Here is an 18,284-nt window from a genome sequence, read left to right on the forward strand (position 1 = left end):
CTGTTTCTCTCTGTTTCTCTCTTTCTCTTTCTCTGTCTCTTTCTCTTTCTCTGTCTCTTTGCCTCTGTCTGACCTGACCCACTGGTCTCCCAGAGTCCTGGCTCCACCATGTCTTTGGCGTTCTGTGGCAATGAGAACAACTCGGCCGCCTACAACGTGGACGGTGGGGTGCTCAACAACGGCTGCTTCCTGGACGCCCTCACCGTGGTTCCCCATGTGTTCCTGCTCTTCATCACCTTCCCCATCCTCTTCATCGGTGAGTCAGGGTTGTTCCAATAGCCACATCGGGCTTGTAATATTAGCTGCAATATATGAAGTCCTGTGTAACGATGAAGAAACGTGGTTATAATCTGTCACCGTACTGTCACCTCATGCTGTGCTGATGGCACTAACAGCAGCCCGGTGCTATTGTAAAAATGCTTTGGAGCAGTGCTGTACATTGCGTCCATGCTGAATGAATGATCATAGAAGAGAGTGATCGTCTTGTGACAAAGAGGACAAGGTTTCAAGAGCTTTGAAATGAGACTCGATGCCTTAACGTTACGTTCACACAGAGATTAGTGTAGAGATGTCATTTTTCCGTTCACCGTCTCGCCCCCTCACCCATTAACCAGGGCCCAGTATCATTTATAGAGCTGAAGTCTGGGGCCGACCACGATGGTGAATGGCCCCAGTATCATTTATAGAGCTGAAGTCTGGGGCCGACCACGATGGTGAAAGCATATTCTGAGAACACGGCGTGGGAAGCATTTTTATTTTAGACAAACAAATGTGACCTTACCAGTGGAATTTACCGAGCAGAAGCCAGAGCAATCATCCCTTTGGGAGTCAGGTTACAAGCAGCCAACCCACACACCACACACACACACACACACACACACACCGTCCCATACCATAGGTGTCAGTGGCATCCAGTGTGCCCTGCCTTGACTGTTTGTGTCAGGCTTGAACAGGCACCGTCAGCCAAAGGCAAACCCATTCCTCAAAGCTCAAGGGACACAGAAAGCTTAATACAGTATTAATATTAATACAGTGTTAGTATACCATTGACTCCTCTATCTGCATGCCATTTAGACTCCTGGAAGTCCACTTGAGATGTGTGTGTATGGAGTGGTTCAGATGCCGCTCTGTAGGTATGACTGTTGGGTGCTATGTGGGCGGTGAAGTGAAAACGAGTCACTCTCCTGTCGCATCTCTGAGAGATCAGTTGAACAGGCGGTGCTGTCACACATCCATCTCCCCACCCCACACACACACACACACACACACACACACACACACACACACACACACACACACGCACACACGCACACACACACACACACACACACACACACACGCTCCTCTTGTGACAATCTGCTGGGAGAAAGCCAGACATGCGACCATTAACATAATGTGGCTGGCAACAAAGACCCGGGCTCTGGCAGCAGACATCGTGATGATACTTTCAAGGTAATCAACAGCAATGAGTCAGCTTAGGCCAAGGTCCAGGCCAAGTGTGAATTGTTGCATTAGGCGGACAGATGTGCACTCTTGGCACAGACGGGAGAGAAATCATGAGGAACAAAAGGCCCAGCTGAGGGCCAGATAAGCCCAGCTGAGGGCCAGATAAGCCCAGCTGAGGGCCAGATAAGCCCAGCTCCCAGGGTGACTGCACCATGATGGCTTCTTATTGCTCACTTTGGTCTCATCACGGGGCCACTGAACCCTTATGACTCACAACATATTGCTCATGGTCTCACGGCTCAGAAAACATTGCTCTCGCTCTTGGTCATAAGCCATGCAATTGCTTGTGAAATGTTCCTGTTCATGTCCTGTCGGCGTTTTGTATGCATACAGTAGTAATTGAGCAGTACAAGCTTCTGAACGAACAGATCATTTTTGAAGCAAAATATGTAATGCTTACAATAAAATGACACCTTCCTAAAATGCGACCCCTAAGCATGCATTACGCGTTGATACCAAAATGCCTGCATGAATAAATGTCACTACTGAGGAGATGAGACATAACAGCAGATGTTTCAAAGGCAAAATCATGCTATTTTTTCTTCGGAGCAAAGTGGTGCTTGCCTGTGCAATTTTAATTGTGCAGAATGTAACTCTTCATAACCTGTCATCACATAACTGAACCGCGAAGTGCTTACAGTAAATACGCAGCACTTGACTGTGCAAAAACTGTGCTGAAGTTGCATACCGTGCATAACTGATCAGAACTGGATTGCACTGTAAAAAAATAACATTTTATATTAAGATCAAAACTCCATTTGGTATTGTTTTAAGTATGACTTACCTAGCGTTCTCTCACAAGATCATTTTGACTTCATTTAAGAAGACTTTGATTTATTTTAAGGAGTCTTATCAATACAAATTTGCTTACCGTAATGCACTGGCAGACAAATTTGCTTGTTTTCAGGATGAAACTTCTTAAAATAAGTCAAATTCATCTTAAATTAAGTCAAATGATTTTACAAGAAAGCATTTATACACGTCTCTTTATCATACCTGTCAACATTTAGCTTTCCAAAAACAGGAGATTTTTTTTTTTCGTGGGGGTCAGTGTTTATACCGGATCTGTGTTTGCATATTTAATATGTTTCATACACGTGTTTCAACACTGCATTTCGGTCGTTGCTTTTACCTTAACCTTACGCATGCCAGTTATGTATCCACCAGCTGCCTGCCTGCAGCCTACTTCCAAAACTCCAAAGCTGCTTGCTGTCAGATTTGGTTCCGAGGGCACAAGTTCAGTGTATCAACAACACTCAATAACAGTTTATGTGATGTGTTAATCAATTAAATTCCCTACAATTTCACAACAGCTAGTTTTGATGGAGTAGGCCATTCAACTAGCCCGCTTGCTTACGACATAACTCAGGCTGCGCAGTCGGCACCTGCTTCCTTATTTGGGTTTTGGGTTGCCAGGTTTTAGCCTGACAAAACGGTTGAAATTGAAAGTGATCGTGTATGTGTAGGGTGTATTTCATACACAATCTGGCAACCTGAATGGATCAATTATTTTAAAATGAAGTTTGATGGCCATGCAAATTACGGGAGTTTTCCGGGAGAAATAACAAAACGGGAGGGTGCTGGGAGATGACCTTGAAATACGGGAGAAACCCGGGAAACAGGTATGCTCTTTATACTATAAGATTTTTTTGACCTTGATATACGATTAACAACACTTGGTTAGATTTTATTAGATTATTTAGATTATATTTTATTAGCAGTTTTTGCAATGTGTGCAGAAATGACGAGTGCACAAGGTCACTAGCTAACTGACCATCCCATTTGTAGGCTGGGGCAGCCAGAGCTCCAAGGTGCACATCCATCACAGCACCTGGCTGCATTTCCCTGGACACAACCTGCGCTGGATCCTCACCTTCATCCTGCTCTTCGTCTTGGTGTGTGAGATCGCTGAGGGCATCGTATCAGATGGGTAGGCTATTCACACCCCTGCTGTGTTTTGTTGGATTGCTCAGTTGCTTAGTCACACATACATACACTCACACATACACACACACACACACACACACACACACACACACACAGCACACACACACACAAACACACACACACACAGAGACACACAGACACTAGACATGCAGGAAAGAGAGAGAGAGACAGACTGACAGACAGACAGACACAGTTTTGGATGTTAAAGCAGCAACACACACACTTCAAAACCACAAAAACACAGACAGGCTAGCACACACACCCCGTCGTGCAGACAAAATGTGCTAAGTCACACGGATCACCTAATGCAGTCACACACGAACAAAACAGCTCCAGGTGTTCGCACCTCAAGTGTGAAATGCGTTGTCCCTGTCTGCCCCATCTCATTCTGCCCCTTTCAACAATAAAAACAAAAACAATGCTTGAACGTTCTATTTGGGTCCCAATCTACTTCCTCTGCATTAAGATAACATATGGAATGTTAAAACGGAAGCCTTGTGGGGCCAACTATGATGCTGATAATGGAACTCTCTTGAAAGGGTCCATAGCACACACTCCTTCTACTCTCCACTTCGCTCCTGACCGCGTCGTTGGTCAGCAGCTAGCTAATCAGACTCAGCTCATCCATAACAGTCAGCCTCTCCATCCCAAGGGGAGATGTATAGGCCCCTTTGAGAAGGGAAGGTTGTTGAAATCGCTCTTATTGGCGAGGGTGGCTGGTCTGTAGCCCTGCCCCACAGCTCACTTGGATCTTGGCAGGTTGTCCGCTGTATTCTGGGCCGGAGTGTGGACTGACAGATAAGATACTCCATCGTGTTCCAAATGTGTCTGGGACCAGATCCTGCGTTTTATATTTTGTCTGGTGTTTTGTGCTTTACAGTAATCTCCTTTCTCACATCTCCCCTCTTTCTCTCTCTCTCCCCTCTTTCCCTCTCTCTCTCCCTCTCTCTCTCCCAATCTCTCACATCTCCCCTCTTTCCCTCTCTCTCTCCCCTCTCTCTCTCTCTCCCAATCTCACATCTCCCCTCTCCCTCTCTCTCTCTCTCTCCCAATCTCTCTTCGTTTTCTCTCCTCCTTTACTGGCCGTCTCTCGTATCTGTCCTCTTTTTTCACGCGCTTCTTGTTTTTTTCTCCACCCTGTCTGTCTATTTTATTTCTGCTCTCTCTCTTAACTACCTCTCCATTATTCTCTCTCTCTCCTCCTCTCTCAGGTTCACGCAGTCCCATCACCTACACCTCTACATGCCCGCGGCCCTGGGCTTCATGGCCGCCATCACTTCTATAGTGTACTACCACAACATCGAGACGTCCAACTTCCCCAAGCTCCTGCTAGGTACAGTATGTCCGCTCTCGTCCCCCATGATGACGGATTTTAGGTCACTGCATGTTAATTAGCTGTGCTTTCCCCCCACAGTGATGCGTCTTGTGAAACATATGTTTGGTGTAGGTGGTAAAAAAGGGTCAGAGTCACATTTGTGGCGATGTTGATGTCTGAATAGCACATGCAGTAGCACTGGTATATTGCTAGCGTAATTACATAAACTGCAGGCCATATACAGTATGAGGTATTCTTCCTATTAGGGCGAGGCTGCTAGTGTTATCTGTTATTCAAACCCATGAATAGCATAATAGCATAGCAGCTTTATTCTTTTGGTTATGGTTATGGTTATGGATTTGGCAGACGCCTTTGTTCAAAGCGACACATAAATACAAAACAACATAATATTTAAAATTGAACAGGGAACAGATTAGAATGTTGGTCCGCCTTTAAGGCCTAAAGATAAATATTAGCTATCTGGCTGCAATTTGGTGATAAAAGGGAAATAACTACTCAGACAAAGTAAACATGTAATATATCTGTTGATATATTAATGGTGATTAATTGTACCTTGCTCAATTCCTGTTGAGAGACACAGTCCATTATTATTATCTTTAAAACTTAAATAGATACTGACTACATAAAATGACTCTCGTCATTGCTGATTCTTTGATGTGTTCTTGTTTGGCCCCTTTTCTTCTGGCTGTTTCATATGCCATTAGCTCACACATATTTCAGTGTCAGCTGTAAATGTCACATCACTTTGAGTCATGTACCAGTAATCGTATTCACCTTAGGTCAACAATCACAGGTTACAATTGGCATTCAAGAGAGATGGCAGACCCCCCCCCACACACACACACACACACACAAACACACACACACATAGGGCGGTGCACATGTGCGCACACACACACACACAAAAACACACATATATAAATGTAGACATACACCCACACCACACACACACACACATACATTTAGATATACACTAACACCACATAAACATACAACACACACATACAAACCTACAAACACACACACACACACACATACATTTAGATATACACCAACACCAAATAAACATACAACACATACACACACACACACACACACACACACACACACACACACACACACACACATTTTGGTTTCTGGGTCCACGTATGCCATTGTGTAGCCATTCCCACTAGAGATGTGGACATTTCCCTCAACATCTGCGGGACTCCACATGGGTTTTCCGAGGACAATATCCCCACTGGTTCCGGCCAGTCCCTCGGCCTCTGGGGACCACTGCCGTGATTTATCAGTCGGCGCGGCGACCGAAGGCGGAAGAAGCCCGGAGATTAAAGAAGCCGTGCCCGTAACCTAACGCGTGCCCGTAACCGAACGCGTTCCTGTGCCCGTAACCGAACGCGGTCCTGTGCCCGTAACCTAACGCGGTCCTGTGCCCGTAACCTAACGCGTTCCTGTGCCCGTAACCTAACGCGGTCCTGTGCCCGTAACCTAACGCGGTCCTGTGCCCGTAACCTAACGCGTGCCCGTAACCTAACGCGGTCCTGTGCCCGTAACCTAACGCACTTTTTTCCCACCATCTGCCTTCCAGTTCTGTGTGGATGTGCAAAGCAGTTCTCATTGTGTGGCTGTAATTATGTAGACTCTTACCAAGCTGCTTCTAAATGATAAACACTTACGATAAATGTCCTCAGAAAATAGTCCACAGACTTTGTTTTAATCAGTGCAAATTTGTCTTGATAAGACGTCTTAAAATAAGTCAAACTCTTACGTATTACATTTAGTCAAAACTGGCAAGGTAAGTCTCTTTATACTAATAACAATACCAATTACATTTTTTATAATACAAGATAGCACTTGGTTATTAAAGCATTTTTCTGCAGTGCAATGTTGTTGTAGTGTCATGTTGTGCTCATGTTCTGGCGGTTTGTCTGGGCCTTGCTTCCCTTAGTGTTGCTGGTGTATTGGGTGTTGGCGTTTGTGACGAAGACGCTGAAGTTTGCCAAGTACACGGAGCAGGGGGTGGGCATGAAGCAGCTGCGCTTCTGCATCACGGGGCTGCTGTCTCTGCTCTACGGCCTGCTACTCGCTGTGGAGGGCAACGTTATCCTGGGGCGGGTGAGAGCTTGAAGCTATCTGTGTGTGTGTGTGTGTGTGTGTGATGCACAGAGAGAGAGGAAGAGAGAGAGAGAGATGTGCAGAGAGTCTTTGTCTATGTGTGTGTGTGTGTGTGTGTGTGTGTGTGTGTGTGTGTGTGTTAGTGCGTGTGGGTGTGTGTGTTAGTGTGTGTGTATGTGTGTGTGTGTGTGTGCGTGTGTGTGTTAGTGTGCGTGTGTGTGTGTTAGTGTGTGTGTATGTGTGTTAGTGTGTGTGTGTGTGTGTGTGTGTGTGTGTGTGTGTGTGTGTGTGTGTGTGTGTGTGTGTGTGTTAGCCATTTCAGTTTCTGAAGAAAGACAGACAAGGTCTAGTCCAACACTGTAAACACTGTAAACTACATAGCAACAGATCCTGGGCACTGGTCCTTTAATCCTGTAATATACATACTAACAGATCCTGGGCACTGGTCCTTTAATCCTGTAAACTACATACCAACAGATCCTGGGCACTGGTCCTTTAATCCTGTAAGATACATACTAACAGATCCTGGGCACTGGTCCTTTAATCCTGTAAGCTACATACCAACAGATCCTGGGCACTGGTCCTTTAATCCTGTAAGATACATACTAACAGATCCTGGGCACTGGTCCTTTAATCCTGTAAGCTACATACCAACAGATCCTGGGCACTGGTCCTATCATCCTGTAAGATACATACTAACAGATCCTGGGCACTGGTCCTTTAATCCTGTAAGATACATACTAACAGATCCTGGGCACTGGTCCTTTAATCCTGTAAGATACATACTAACAGATCCTGGGCACTGGTCCTTTAATCCTGTAAGCTTTGTTTGCTTTCCCCTTCCAGTTTTGTTTTATTTTTTATTTCCTTTAGGACCACTTGTTCCCTGTCTAGAGACATCCTTAGTAGCTACTCGACTAGTGCTCTTCGTCTAATCCCTGTCACCAGTCCAGTATTCATAAAACACAATTCATCCGCTGGGCGCTGACACACAACTCCAGTGAGAACTCTATTTACAGAGCCGGAGATTGAAGGCAGAAATGAAATCGCTCAGCTTAGCACTGTGGAGCAACAGAGCACATACAGCGGCCGGCGCTAACTCACACAAGACATTAATGACTCACAGCACTGTGGAGCAACAGAGCACATACAGCGGCCGACGCTAACTCACACATTAATGACTCACATCCGCAGCACGACTGCACGGCAGAGGAAACAGCCTTCAGTGTGTGACTGAAGGGTTTTGTAGGCCTTCTGTATATCACAGCCATCACAGCCAGTTACCTGTCTCCGACACACACACACACACACACACACACACACACACACAGACAAAGCGTTCATCATGATGAGGCTCTCCAGCACTCCTCTCTCTGAGCTCTCACTGGACTCGTAAGCATCTCCGCTGAGAGGCAGAGACAGGGCGTAGAACTCCACATTCCATCATCTCCAACACAACAACTCCTCCGTCGCCTTTACTGCTGATGGAATCAGCTCATCAGCTTCTCCCCTCAGACAAAGCGATTTAGTCCGTATTGGATGCAAGTTATTGGCCTGATGTTGTCTTAGATCAGAGGGAGGAACCGAGGGACATTTTCTCTCTCTCTTTTACTTGTGTTGTGATGATCACCCCCAGTCTACTGTCAGTGTGTGGTACCATTATAGAGATACGGTGATGATCATGATGGTATTGATCATCATGTCGGCTATGGTGATAGATAATAATGACGTTGTTCACTTTGGGTTGGCAGTGGTGGTGCACGCAGACTGCCAGCTGACTCCAGGGGGTTTCTTTCTGTATGGTTCGTTGCAGGGTGCTTTCTCCTTTCACAAACTGTGAAGTCATGCTGGTAATGTGATGGAGCTCAGAGAAAAGTAGAGTTGGCTGGGTTTTTATCATATATATATGCCAGGGGCTCCAGGCACCAGCTGTTTGTATTTTTGCGCTTCAGGATTCTATGCATTCCCTTTCTCAGAATTGCATTTATGCAATGTCATTTTTAGACCCATAAGGACCCATGGCCACATGGTGACATACTCATTCAGTCCCTAGAAACATTTCCCTGGAAGGTTTTTTTCTCTTTCTCAGTTTTCATCTTAGAAATACATCCATGGGCTCCTATGAGTTAACTCTCAGGCCTTCTTTAAGTCATAGTTATTCATAGATCCCACCAAAGATCTAGTTTATCTTTTAATAGACCGATTACAATAGCTTCTCTTAATGGCACCACTTAAGCAGTGTTATTTATTACTGTCCAAACAAGCTACTACGCATAGGCTAAGACCTGTTTATTGCTAATGGTAAACCTCAAGCTGTGAGTCAAGGCAGTGGGTTTCTATCAGCAGTATATAAATAGCTGGCCGTGTAGTGGCTGTTCCCATATGCATAGAATGAAATCAGCTGATCAGTCGGACACTGCATGTAACCTACTTCTTTCTGAAAGCTGCAAGCTGGCTACCTAGGAGTCTGTCATATGTTAAAGTGGTACAGCACCTACTAAGGAGTGAAATAATGTGAATGTTCTGAAACATGCATGGCCTTACCCTCTCGGTGCAGTGTGTTTAAAAAGCTTTCTGTGTGAAGGCACGTCATCAGCAATTTCTAGTAAGTGGCTGTGATGCAAGTCAGGACTAAATGTAGGTCCAGGAAAGAGCTGACGTCCACCTCTCTGATTTTCCCTGAGCTGAATGTCATGCTATTACACACAAAAGCCCTCACCTTTCAAATAAATGGAATGAATGACCTTCGACCTTCAATAGCCAAGACACCCACTATCAACAAAATACTCTATCGACTGATTCGTGTCAACTTTTGGTCGTAAAATTGATCGGTAAACAAAGTCCACTTTCCTAGATATATGGGTCTCTATTTAAATAAAATAGAATATAATCCACATATTTACCCTATGCACTGGTTGCATTTTGACCCAGTCATGCCTCTAAGGGCAGTGCTGCCCTTTGTGAGTGTTCCTTGATCCTAGTAGATTAGCAATAGCCTTGAGTCAACAGCATTTTAAGCTCACACATGCAGCGTGTAAGTAAATCATGCTCTCCACAGCTCTTCTGCAAAGGCCACTGTCACATTTACAGAGGACAGCTACAAGTTCACCAAAGACACTTAAAATAAACTGTAAGATTTTATGAGCTGGGGTGGCTGGTAGCTGTAACACCTAGCACTGTAGCTAAATACAGGACACTTGCAATGTGGTATTTGTATTGCTTTCTCTCTCTCTCCCTCTCTCTCTATATCTCTATGTATGTATGTGTGTGTATTTGTATTTGTATGTATGTGTATCTGTGTGCATGTGTGTGTGTGTGTGCTGACAAAGTGTAAGGGTTTATGCATGTATACACTGTTTGCAGTGTAAATATTTGATTCTGTGTGCTCTTACAGTCTGGGTTCTCTAGTCTACTGCACAGTGTGATGTGCACTGAAATCTTGCATTGGTCTTGTGTTGCAGCGATACGTCTGCTTCCAGCAAGCCCCAGAGGTCAAGCCGCCAGAGGACCTTCAAGACCTGGGTGTCCGATTCCTGCAGCCGTTCGTCAACCTGCTTTCCAAAAGCACATATTGGTGGCGACCCATTGACCTCAAGGTCCTCGGCAAGCTTCCCATCGCCATGCGAGCGATCACCAACTACCTGAAGCTACGCAAGGTTTTCGAGGATCAGAGGGTATGCCATGTTTGTTGTTAAAGGCATCCTATGCAAGTTTTTTACCGTAATACAACAGATTGTCCGTGTCCAGGGGAAAGGAAAAACTGCATTTGATACTCTTGATAGCCTTGAAAGGCCGTACTGTTCATTATATAGCCATGATAAACATTTGATATGTGTTATTATAAGAAATAGTAGGGCATGCTTACAAATTATTCTGTAATGAATCTCAGCTCCTATATTTGTTTTATGGTGATATAGCATTAGCAGTTGGTTTAGCAAGTTAACCATACTAGCTAGTTTCTGGCGTAAGCTGACTGGAGTTGCAAGGGAAATTACAGATATGCCTACACTGCCCAAGACATTACTTAAGCAATGAATACCTATCAAGCAGCAATCAATTCCCCATTACCACCAGTGGAATGAAATTGAACTGGAAACCTTTTTCACACAGAATGGCTTTCATAAACCATCTGAGCTAATTAACTGATAAGCTGTGATGGTGTGCAGAGCAGCCAGAGGCATCTCCCATACTTTAAAAAATAAGCATTTGTGTTTGTGATACTCTTGGCTGTCTTCCATTCAGTCCCATTCTTCCATTCAGTCCCATCTGAATTCTTATTTTCACAATTGTATTGTTCTGACGCCCTCTTGCACTCTTGAGATCCAGGTCAAGGTTTACTTCATTGCAGCAGCTGAAAGAAATGGCCTTGGAGACTTCTTCATAAAAAGACGGGGGAAATGTACATTTTACACTCCCTATCATCATATTTCTTTGTTGTTTTTAGTATATTTTTTGGGGCTTTTTGCCTTTATTTGGATTGGTCAGTGAAGTTTGACAGGAAGTAAGTGGGAGAGAGAGATGGTGTGGGATCGGGAAATGACCGCAGGTCGGATTCATACCTGGTCCCTGTGGGCACTTGGACCCACACATGGTATGGACACTGCAGTCCCCACTGTAGACCCCCCCCCCAATATATTTTAAAATATAGACCTTTTCAACAATAAAAACAAAAACAATGCTTGAACGTTCTATTTGGGCCCCAATCTACTTCCTCTGCATTAAGATAACATATAGAATGTTAAAACGGAAGCCTTGTGGGGCCAACTATGATGCTGATAATGGAACTCTCTTGAAAGGGTCTATAGTATCATAAAAGCACCAACTACCGCTCCTTTCGTTCGAAAATTCTAAAACAAAGTTGTTTTTTGATACTTCAAAATAACATTTGATAAATTAACCTTACATTTTCCAGTAGCCACAGGTGTGTAGATTTGAACAAAATCTGGTTTGGTTTTTAACGGGAGCATTTACTGCCTTCAAAATCTAATTCACCGTGATCGGAGTTTGGTGCTGGGCTAGTGGGTGTCCTATTTCCACCCTTTCACACGGCACATCAACGTTAGACCGAGAATTCTCGTCGCAAAATCAAAATTCTACTGGAGCTCTAAGCGGATTTGTACACGCAGCCTTACAACACTGTTTACAGCTCTTCGAGTCATGGTAAAATGTCATTTTTGGTACATAGCTAATTTAGATACATTTATGGTGTGGATGCTTGCGTTTTTTACTGTAACGAATCCGCCGTCTTGGTTTGTATAGAAATGAAAATGAAGTGACACATACACATAAGCGAAAATAGGGGACGGGCGGTAATATGTGACGTTCCGATATGACATTTAAATAAACATAAATTTTATAGATGCATATTATTAAGCTTATTACATCATGCCCATTCATCTACTCCTCTTGTCAATCCTATTGTATCCCTCGGGAGACATAGAGTTTAACATCACGCTGGTCCTTGGCTTTTGAATGACGTCCTGAAGCACTGTTCTTTACTACTGACCTTATATGACCCGGAGTCAGCCAACCCAAAGGATGAACACAGGAAGAGCGCCCTTCCACGGCAAACAAACCATGTGAAATTCCCCTGAACGTCCACCCCTCCATGTTACACCGCCCTACTTCCTAGCCATCCATGACCCCACACCACCACCCGAACCTCCCCACTCCACCATGCAGACCTTTGATGGAGATCTGTGTGTGTGTGTGTGTGTGTGTGTGTGTGTGTGTGTGTGTGTGTGTATGTGTGGTGGGATGGCGGGGGGAGTAGTGGCTGGGGTCAGGGTCAGGGTTTTCCACTGTTGTGGTGTGAGCCGTGGCTACGTGGACAGTGTGAACACGCACTCTCCCCCCCCCGTTCCCGTTTCCACTGTGAACGCGGGGACCCGTTGACCTCCAGAAGGGTGAAGGAACTCCATGGGAACGAGACCGAGTGAAGGAAGACGGAGTGCGAGGCCCCTCCGGAGTGGAGCGTCACCCGGGGGCCCCCTCTTTGAACTCCAGGTAAACGGATGCTCCGGACGCACTAAGCCGCCGCGGGGTGCGTCACGGCTCAAGCGCCAGGATGTTTTCAGACGATGCAAGTAGTCACGTCTGTGCCGGACGTCTGCTGTGCACTCCGCGCCCTGCTCCTCCAGGGGTTCACAGCGCTCGGACTCCGGCTCGGACGACACGTCCTGCTTCAAATGAAAACAAATGGTTTGATCAGCGGCTGGAGGGAGGCTGAGCTTTAGCAGGGACGCGCTCGGGCGCGCTGTTGGCGGTGACTGGTGGGAGGCCGGATATGGGGACTTTGTGTTGGATGGGGAGGCAGGATGTTCAACAGCTTTAGGCAATTGCAGTATTCTGTATGAGAGAGAATAAAATGCAGTCTATTTTTCATGTATTTTTTTTTTTTTTTTGCATCCTGTATTTTTTTTTGCAGAATTGTCTGTCAAAAAGTCTTTCCAGGTCAACTCAAACTCTTCAGAGTTGCATTATTCAAGTGGTGCTGTGACGTGTATGATGGAGAAATATGTAAATTGAGTTTTTGCTTTTGCATAAAGCGATACTTCACCATTTGGGGAAATACACCCATTTTCCACCTCCCCAATTAAACAATTGAGTTTTACCTTTCCCCAGTTCATCCAGCCGTTCTCTGAGTCTGACAGTAGCACTTTTAGCTCCAGCTCATTGAATCTCTCCTATAAGCTAAAGGTCTAATCTGATTCAATGAGCTGGAGCTGAAAGTGTTACTGTCAGACTCAGAGAACGGCTGGATGAACTGGGGAAAGGTAAAACTCAACAATTGTTTAACTCAAGGGGAGGTGGAAAATGAGTGTATTTCCCCAGATGGTGGAATATCCCTTTAAGAGATGCATACATATTTTCAGTGAATACATATATATTGTGCCCATTGCCTGAGTAATATGACAAAAAATACAATATATGTCTTATTGTCATGAACACAAACCAAACAAAATATAGCTTATGACAAAAATGAATTACTTAGAAATCCAGTGGATATTAAAAAAGCTTGTTTTAGCCTCTTCACGGACACGGACACAATGAAACTGAGATTTATCATTAGAATTATTGTGATTTATGTTCATAATAGAATAATCATCGCACACTAATAGTGTGTGTTTCACATAACATACCAGTACTAGAAGAAAATAAAATATTCTGTGTGAGAGTTTATGTTTTTCTTTTATGATTATCACATTCCTCTCCTTTCCAAATCCTGCCCTCTCCTCCTCCCTCTTGTTCTTCATCTTCCTCTCCTGTCTTTCTGCCCTCTCCTCCTCCCTCTTGTTCTTCATCTTCCTCTCCTGTCTTTCTGCCCTCTCCTCCTCCCTCTTGTTCTTCATCTTCCTCACCTGTCTTTCTCCCCTCTCTTCCTCCCCTTGTTCTTCATCTTCCTCACCTGTCTTTCTGCCCTCTCCTCCTCCCTCTTGTTCTTCATCTTCCTCTCCTTTCCAAATCCTGCCCTCTCCTCCTCCCTCTTGTCCCATTTGTTCTTTTCTTTTCCTTTGTCATTCTCCACACCTTCCTCTCTCTGCCTCCCACTTGTCATCTTCCTCTCCCTCTTGTTCTTCATCTTCCTCACTGTCTTTCTCCCCTCTCCCTCCTCATCCACCTCCTCCTCTCCCCCTTTCTCTACCTCCCCCTTGTTATCTCCCTCTCCCTCTTCATCTCTTCCCTTCCCATCCTCCTCTTCCTCCCCTCTCCTCCAGAGGCCTCAGGACAGCCAACCCCAAGGACCCCAGTTGATCTGGAAGGCCCTGCGAAAGGCCTATGGGAGGCCGCTGATCCTCAGCATCTCCTACCGCTTCATGGCTGACCTGCTGGGCTTCGCCGGGCCGCTCTGCATCTCCGGGATCGTGCACCACATCAGCAAGGAGAACCGCACCATTCAGCCACCGGTGAGAGAGCGCAGCTGTTTTTGGAACCAATTGCAACGTTATATAAAACGTCTTTGATCTCTATTTGTTCAGCCAGTGATGAATGTCTGAGATGAGTGCTGTCACTGCAGTTGAGTATACACTCTAGGGCTCTATGTTAATGATCTGAAATGCGCGGTCTGAAGCTGATGGTTTAAATATGTTTAGAGTGTGGCCAATCCAAAATCACTACCTGGACGGTGTAATAAGTTCGCTTCTTGTTCGCTTCTTGTCTTAATCAGTAATGGGTGTGTTTTGGACAAAACATCAAATGAGAGTGGCATCTGTCATTTCCTTTTAGAGCAAGAGGCAACATCAAACAGCGTGTTAGTATTTTAGTAGTCAGGGCATCTGAAGGAATCTGCTAGCATGAGACCGTGTAGGAGGATTCCACTAAACGTTGCTTAACTAAAATGAGTGTGTGACTAGCAGAGTATAGCCTACATGTGTCTGCACTCACCTATTATTTGAACTCATCCAAACTGAAACTTCACTGTGGTCTCATAGGCAACGACAAAACAGCTTTACACTTAGTTATTTACGATAATACGCCTAACCATAGCTATTTTTTTAATTCACCATTTTCATTCTCAACTGGAGCACATGGTGAAAAATGCACCACTGAATGTAAGACAGGAACAATCCTTTTCATCACGCTTGGCTCCACATTCTGCCGGGTGTAAGATAGGGCCTTTACTGTCATTTTAATACTGTTATCATTATCATTATCTTTCGCTTACCAATGGCCCTGGGTCATTAGTTTATTTATTTATTTATTTATTTATTTATTTATTTATTTTGTTCTCCATAAACCTGGATGGTTCAACTCTCCCTTCACTACACATCACAATTGCCGTACTGTATATTTACATCTAGCTGACGCTTTTATCCAAGGCGACTTACAAAAAAGGCAAACGATTAAGGTACAGTGCCACAAGGACATGTTAGTACAGAAATAAGTACTAGGCTATGTGCATAGAATGGAGAAAGGGGGTAGTCAAGTGGTAAGTGCTAGATTAAGCATGTGCAGTTGTTAGTAGTGCTAGGAGAGGAGGTATGACTCAGATTTCCTTGTTGGTTTTAGGGCATTGCGCTGCTGGTCATATTCCATCTCCGGTAGTCAGCGCAGCGGTGTTCATATCAGTGCTGGTGCCCGTAGGTGGCGACGTCTGTTGGCAGGCCGACTCATCAAAGATTTATGTGGCCAGTGCCCTGCTGTCTAAGCCTCAAATATCAGGCGCTAGGTGCCCCCCAGAGAGGTTATGATCTAGTGTCTGATTGAGAGTGCAGTGAGAATCAGAATCAGCTTTATTGGCCAGGTTTGCATAAAGTTAACAAACAAGGAATTTGACTCTGGTTAATCTTTGCTCTCAAAGTACAACACTCACTTAACATATAAGAATAAAAAATAAAAAACATAAAAAGAGTAAAATAATAAAAACAGAACAGTAAGAATAGAATGAAGGGCAGTAAAATATGGCTATGTATGCATAAGAATAAATACAGCAGTCGCAGGGTCATTGGCTGAGAAACTGTTTTTTAGCTTCACACGGCACGATAGGCATCTTTTAAAACTGTGTAACAGTGATTCAATGTGGTTTTGTCCCTGGTGGGAATCTTGATATGCTGTTTGTATTTGGGGAGTTCCTGATTGAGATTGGCGCTGTTAAAATCCCCAACAATAATGGCGAGAGAGTCCAGGTGTTGGCGGAATGTAGACACCGGCCATAACAAACGAAGATAATTCCCGCAGAGAATACATGTAGAAGGGCTTACAGTTTATGAAGAGTTCTTCCCTTGTAAAAGTTACTGGTGAAATTTTGCAGAAAACATAATAAACACACAAAAACAAACAAAGTACTAGAGAGCGCAGCCATTCGTGGCGCCATCTTGGAGCTGCTCACGCACCACACAGACTTCCATTACTGAAGAACAAAACAACTCATGGCCTTACCATGCAGATCCTCTCCAGTCAGACACAAACAGATTTTGTGGCACCAGACTCTTAATGATTTGACTTCATTTACAGTATGTCCTTAGGCTGACGAGCCATACCCATATCAAGATGTAGGGTCTGGGAACTATCCATTGGCATCCCTCAATCCGAGAGGCGGGATAAATGGTTGTCTTTCAAATTTCCTATGCATGCAATAGGATAGCGATACAACTGATGAGTCCCATGCATTTTCCCACCAGCGGAGCTAGTTGACTAGTTGATCAAACTTTTGCCAATTTAAAAAAAGCTTAACTCGTCATGAGTCATGAGGTCATTCAAAACCGCTGTTCATCAGCAACAGCATCCATCTTCTTTGTTTTCAAGTAGCAGGGAATTCACACGGAACCGCCGCCGACTCTCGATACACGCTGCGATTGGCCTGACCGAAGTTTGGTTTTTCCAGCTTGCAAGCCAATGGAGAGTTGCTAGACTACCCTGCTGCCACTAGGGTCCGTCTAGATTTCTAGGCTAGTATGTCCTTACAATATGCATGGACATAGACTTCACATATGTGTTATTTCATGGTGCTTTTCCGTCATTATCACTGTGGCTAATCTTTTGGCATAATTCTCTCAGACCATTCGATTTTTTATGGATGGCACAGCACAGTATTTTATACACAACCGTATTTGGCAATTAGATAAGAATTAGCAAATTAATTGCATTTATTTTGTTAGCAAATTTCCCCATTGCATTTTTAGACGAATATGAAGTTGTTCTGCATCTTTAATAAGCTGGTAATGGGATGAGGTCCAGAAAGGATCCTCAAGGAATAAGAGTTGAATGAACTTGATGAATATCAGAGCACTAATAAATAATTTAGAATGGGATTTATTTATGATCTGCCAGCCCTCTACCCGCAGAGAAGATAGATAAGGTGAGAAATAGAGAGAGAGAGAGAGAGAGAGAGAGAGAGAGAGAGAGAGAGAGAGAGAGAGAGAGGACGCCAGATGGGGCATCGCTTTGTTCTACCATAGATGGTTATCTCAATATTACTAGCCTGCTCTGTCACATGGGCACATTTTGTAGGGGCCAGCAGTCTCCTGTGGAATCTGAGTTTCATAAATCTGGACACACATTTTGCCCTTCCAGGCCACCGTACACATGCACCATGCATGATCAAAACACACATGCACCATACATGATAAAAACACACATGCACCATACATGATAAAAACACACAGGCACCATACATGATAAAAACACACATGCACTATACAGTATACATGATAAAAACACACATGCACCATACATGATAAAAACAAGGTCTCTGATCTTGACACACATGCACCATACATGATAAAAACAAGGTCTCTGATCTTGACACACATTGCACCATACATGATCAAAACAAGGTCTCTGATCTTGACACACATGCATTATACATGATAAAAAAGGTCTTTGATATCCATCTGGTTCCTGCTGAAGTCTATTTATCATTTTCAAAGCAAGGAGACTG

At 44.3% G+C, this 18,284-nt stretch overlaps 1 protein-coding gene across 1 annotated transcript in view; it reads left to right on the plus strand.

Moving 5' to 3' along the window:
• Positions 1-18,284, plus strand: part of abcc8 (ATP-binding cassette, sub-family C (CFTR/MRP), member 8) — a 77,241-nt gene continuing 58,957 nt past the window's right edge. Inside the window, 6 exon segments of the mRNA XM_048256156.1 lie at positions 1-256; positions 3,295-3,436; positions 4,665-4,786; positions 6,738-6,904; positions 10,366-10,578; positions 14,623-14,811. Of these exon segments, the coding sequence (XP_048112113.1) occupies positions 109-256; positions 3,295-3,436; positions 4,665-4,786; positions 6,738-6,904; positions 10,366-10,578; positions 14,623-14,811 (981 nt within the window). The 5' untranslated portion in view covers positions 1-108.

This window comes from Alosa alosa, chromosome 11, assembly GCF_017589495.1.
Source record: "Alosa alosa isolate M-15738 ecotype Scorff River chromosome 11, AALO_Geno_1.1, whole genome shotgun sequence".
Classification (NCBI taxonomy): domain Eukaryota; kingdom Metazoa; phylum Chordata; class Actinopteri; order Clupeiformes; family Clupeidae; genus Alosa; species Alosa alosa.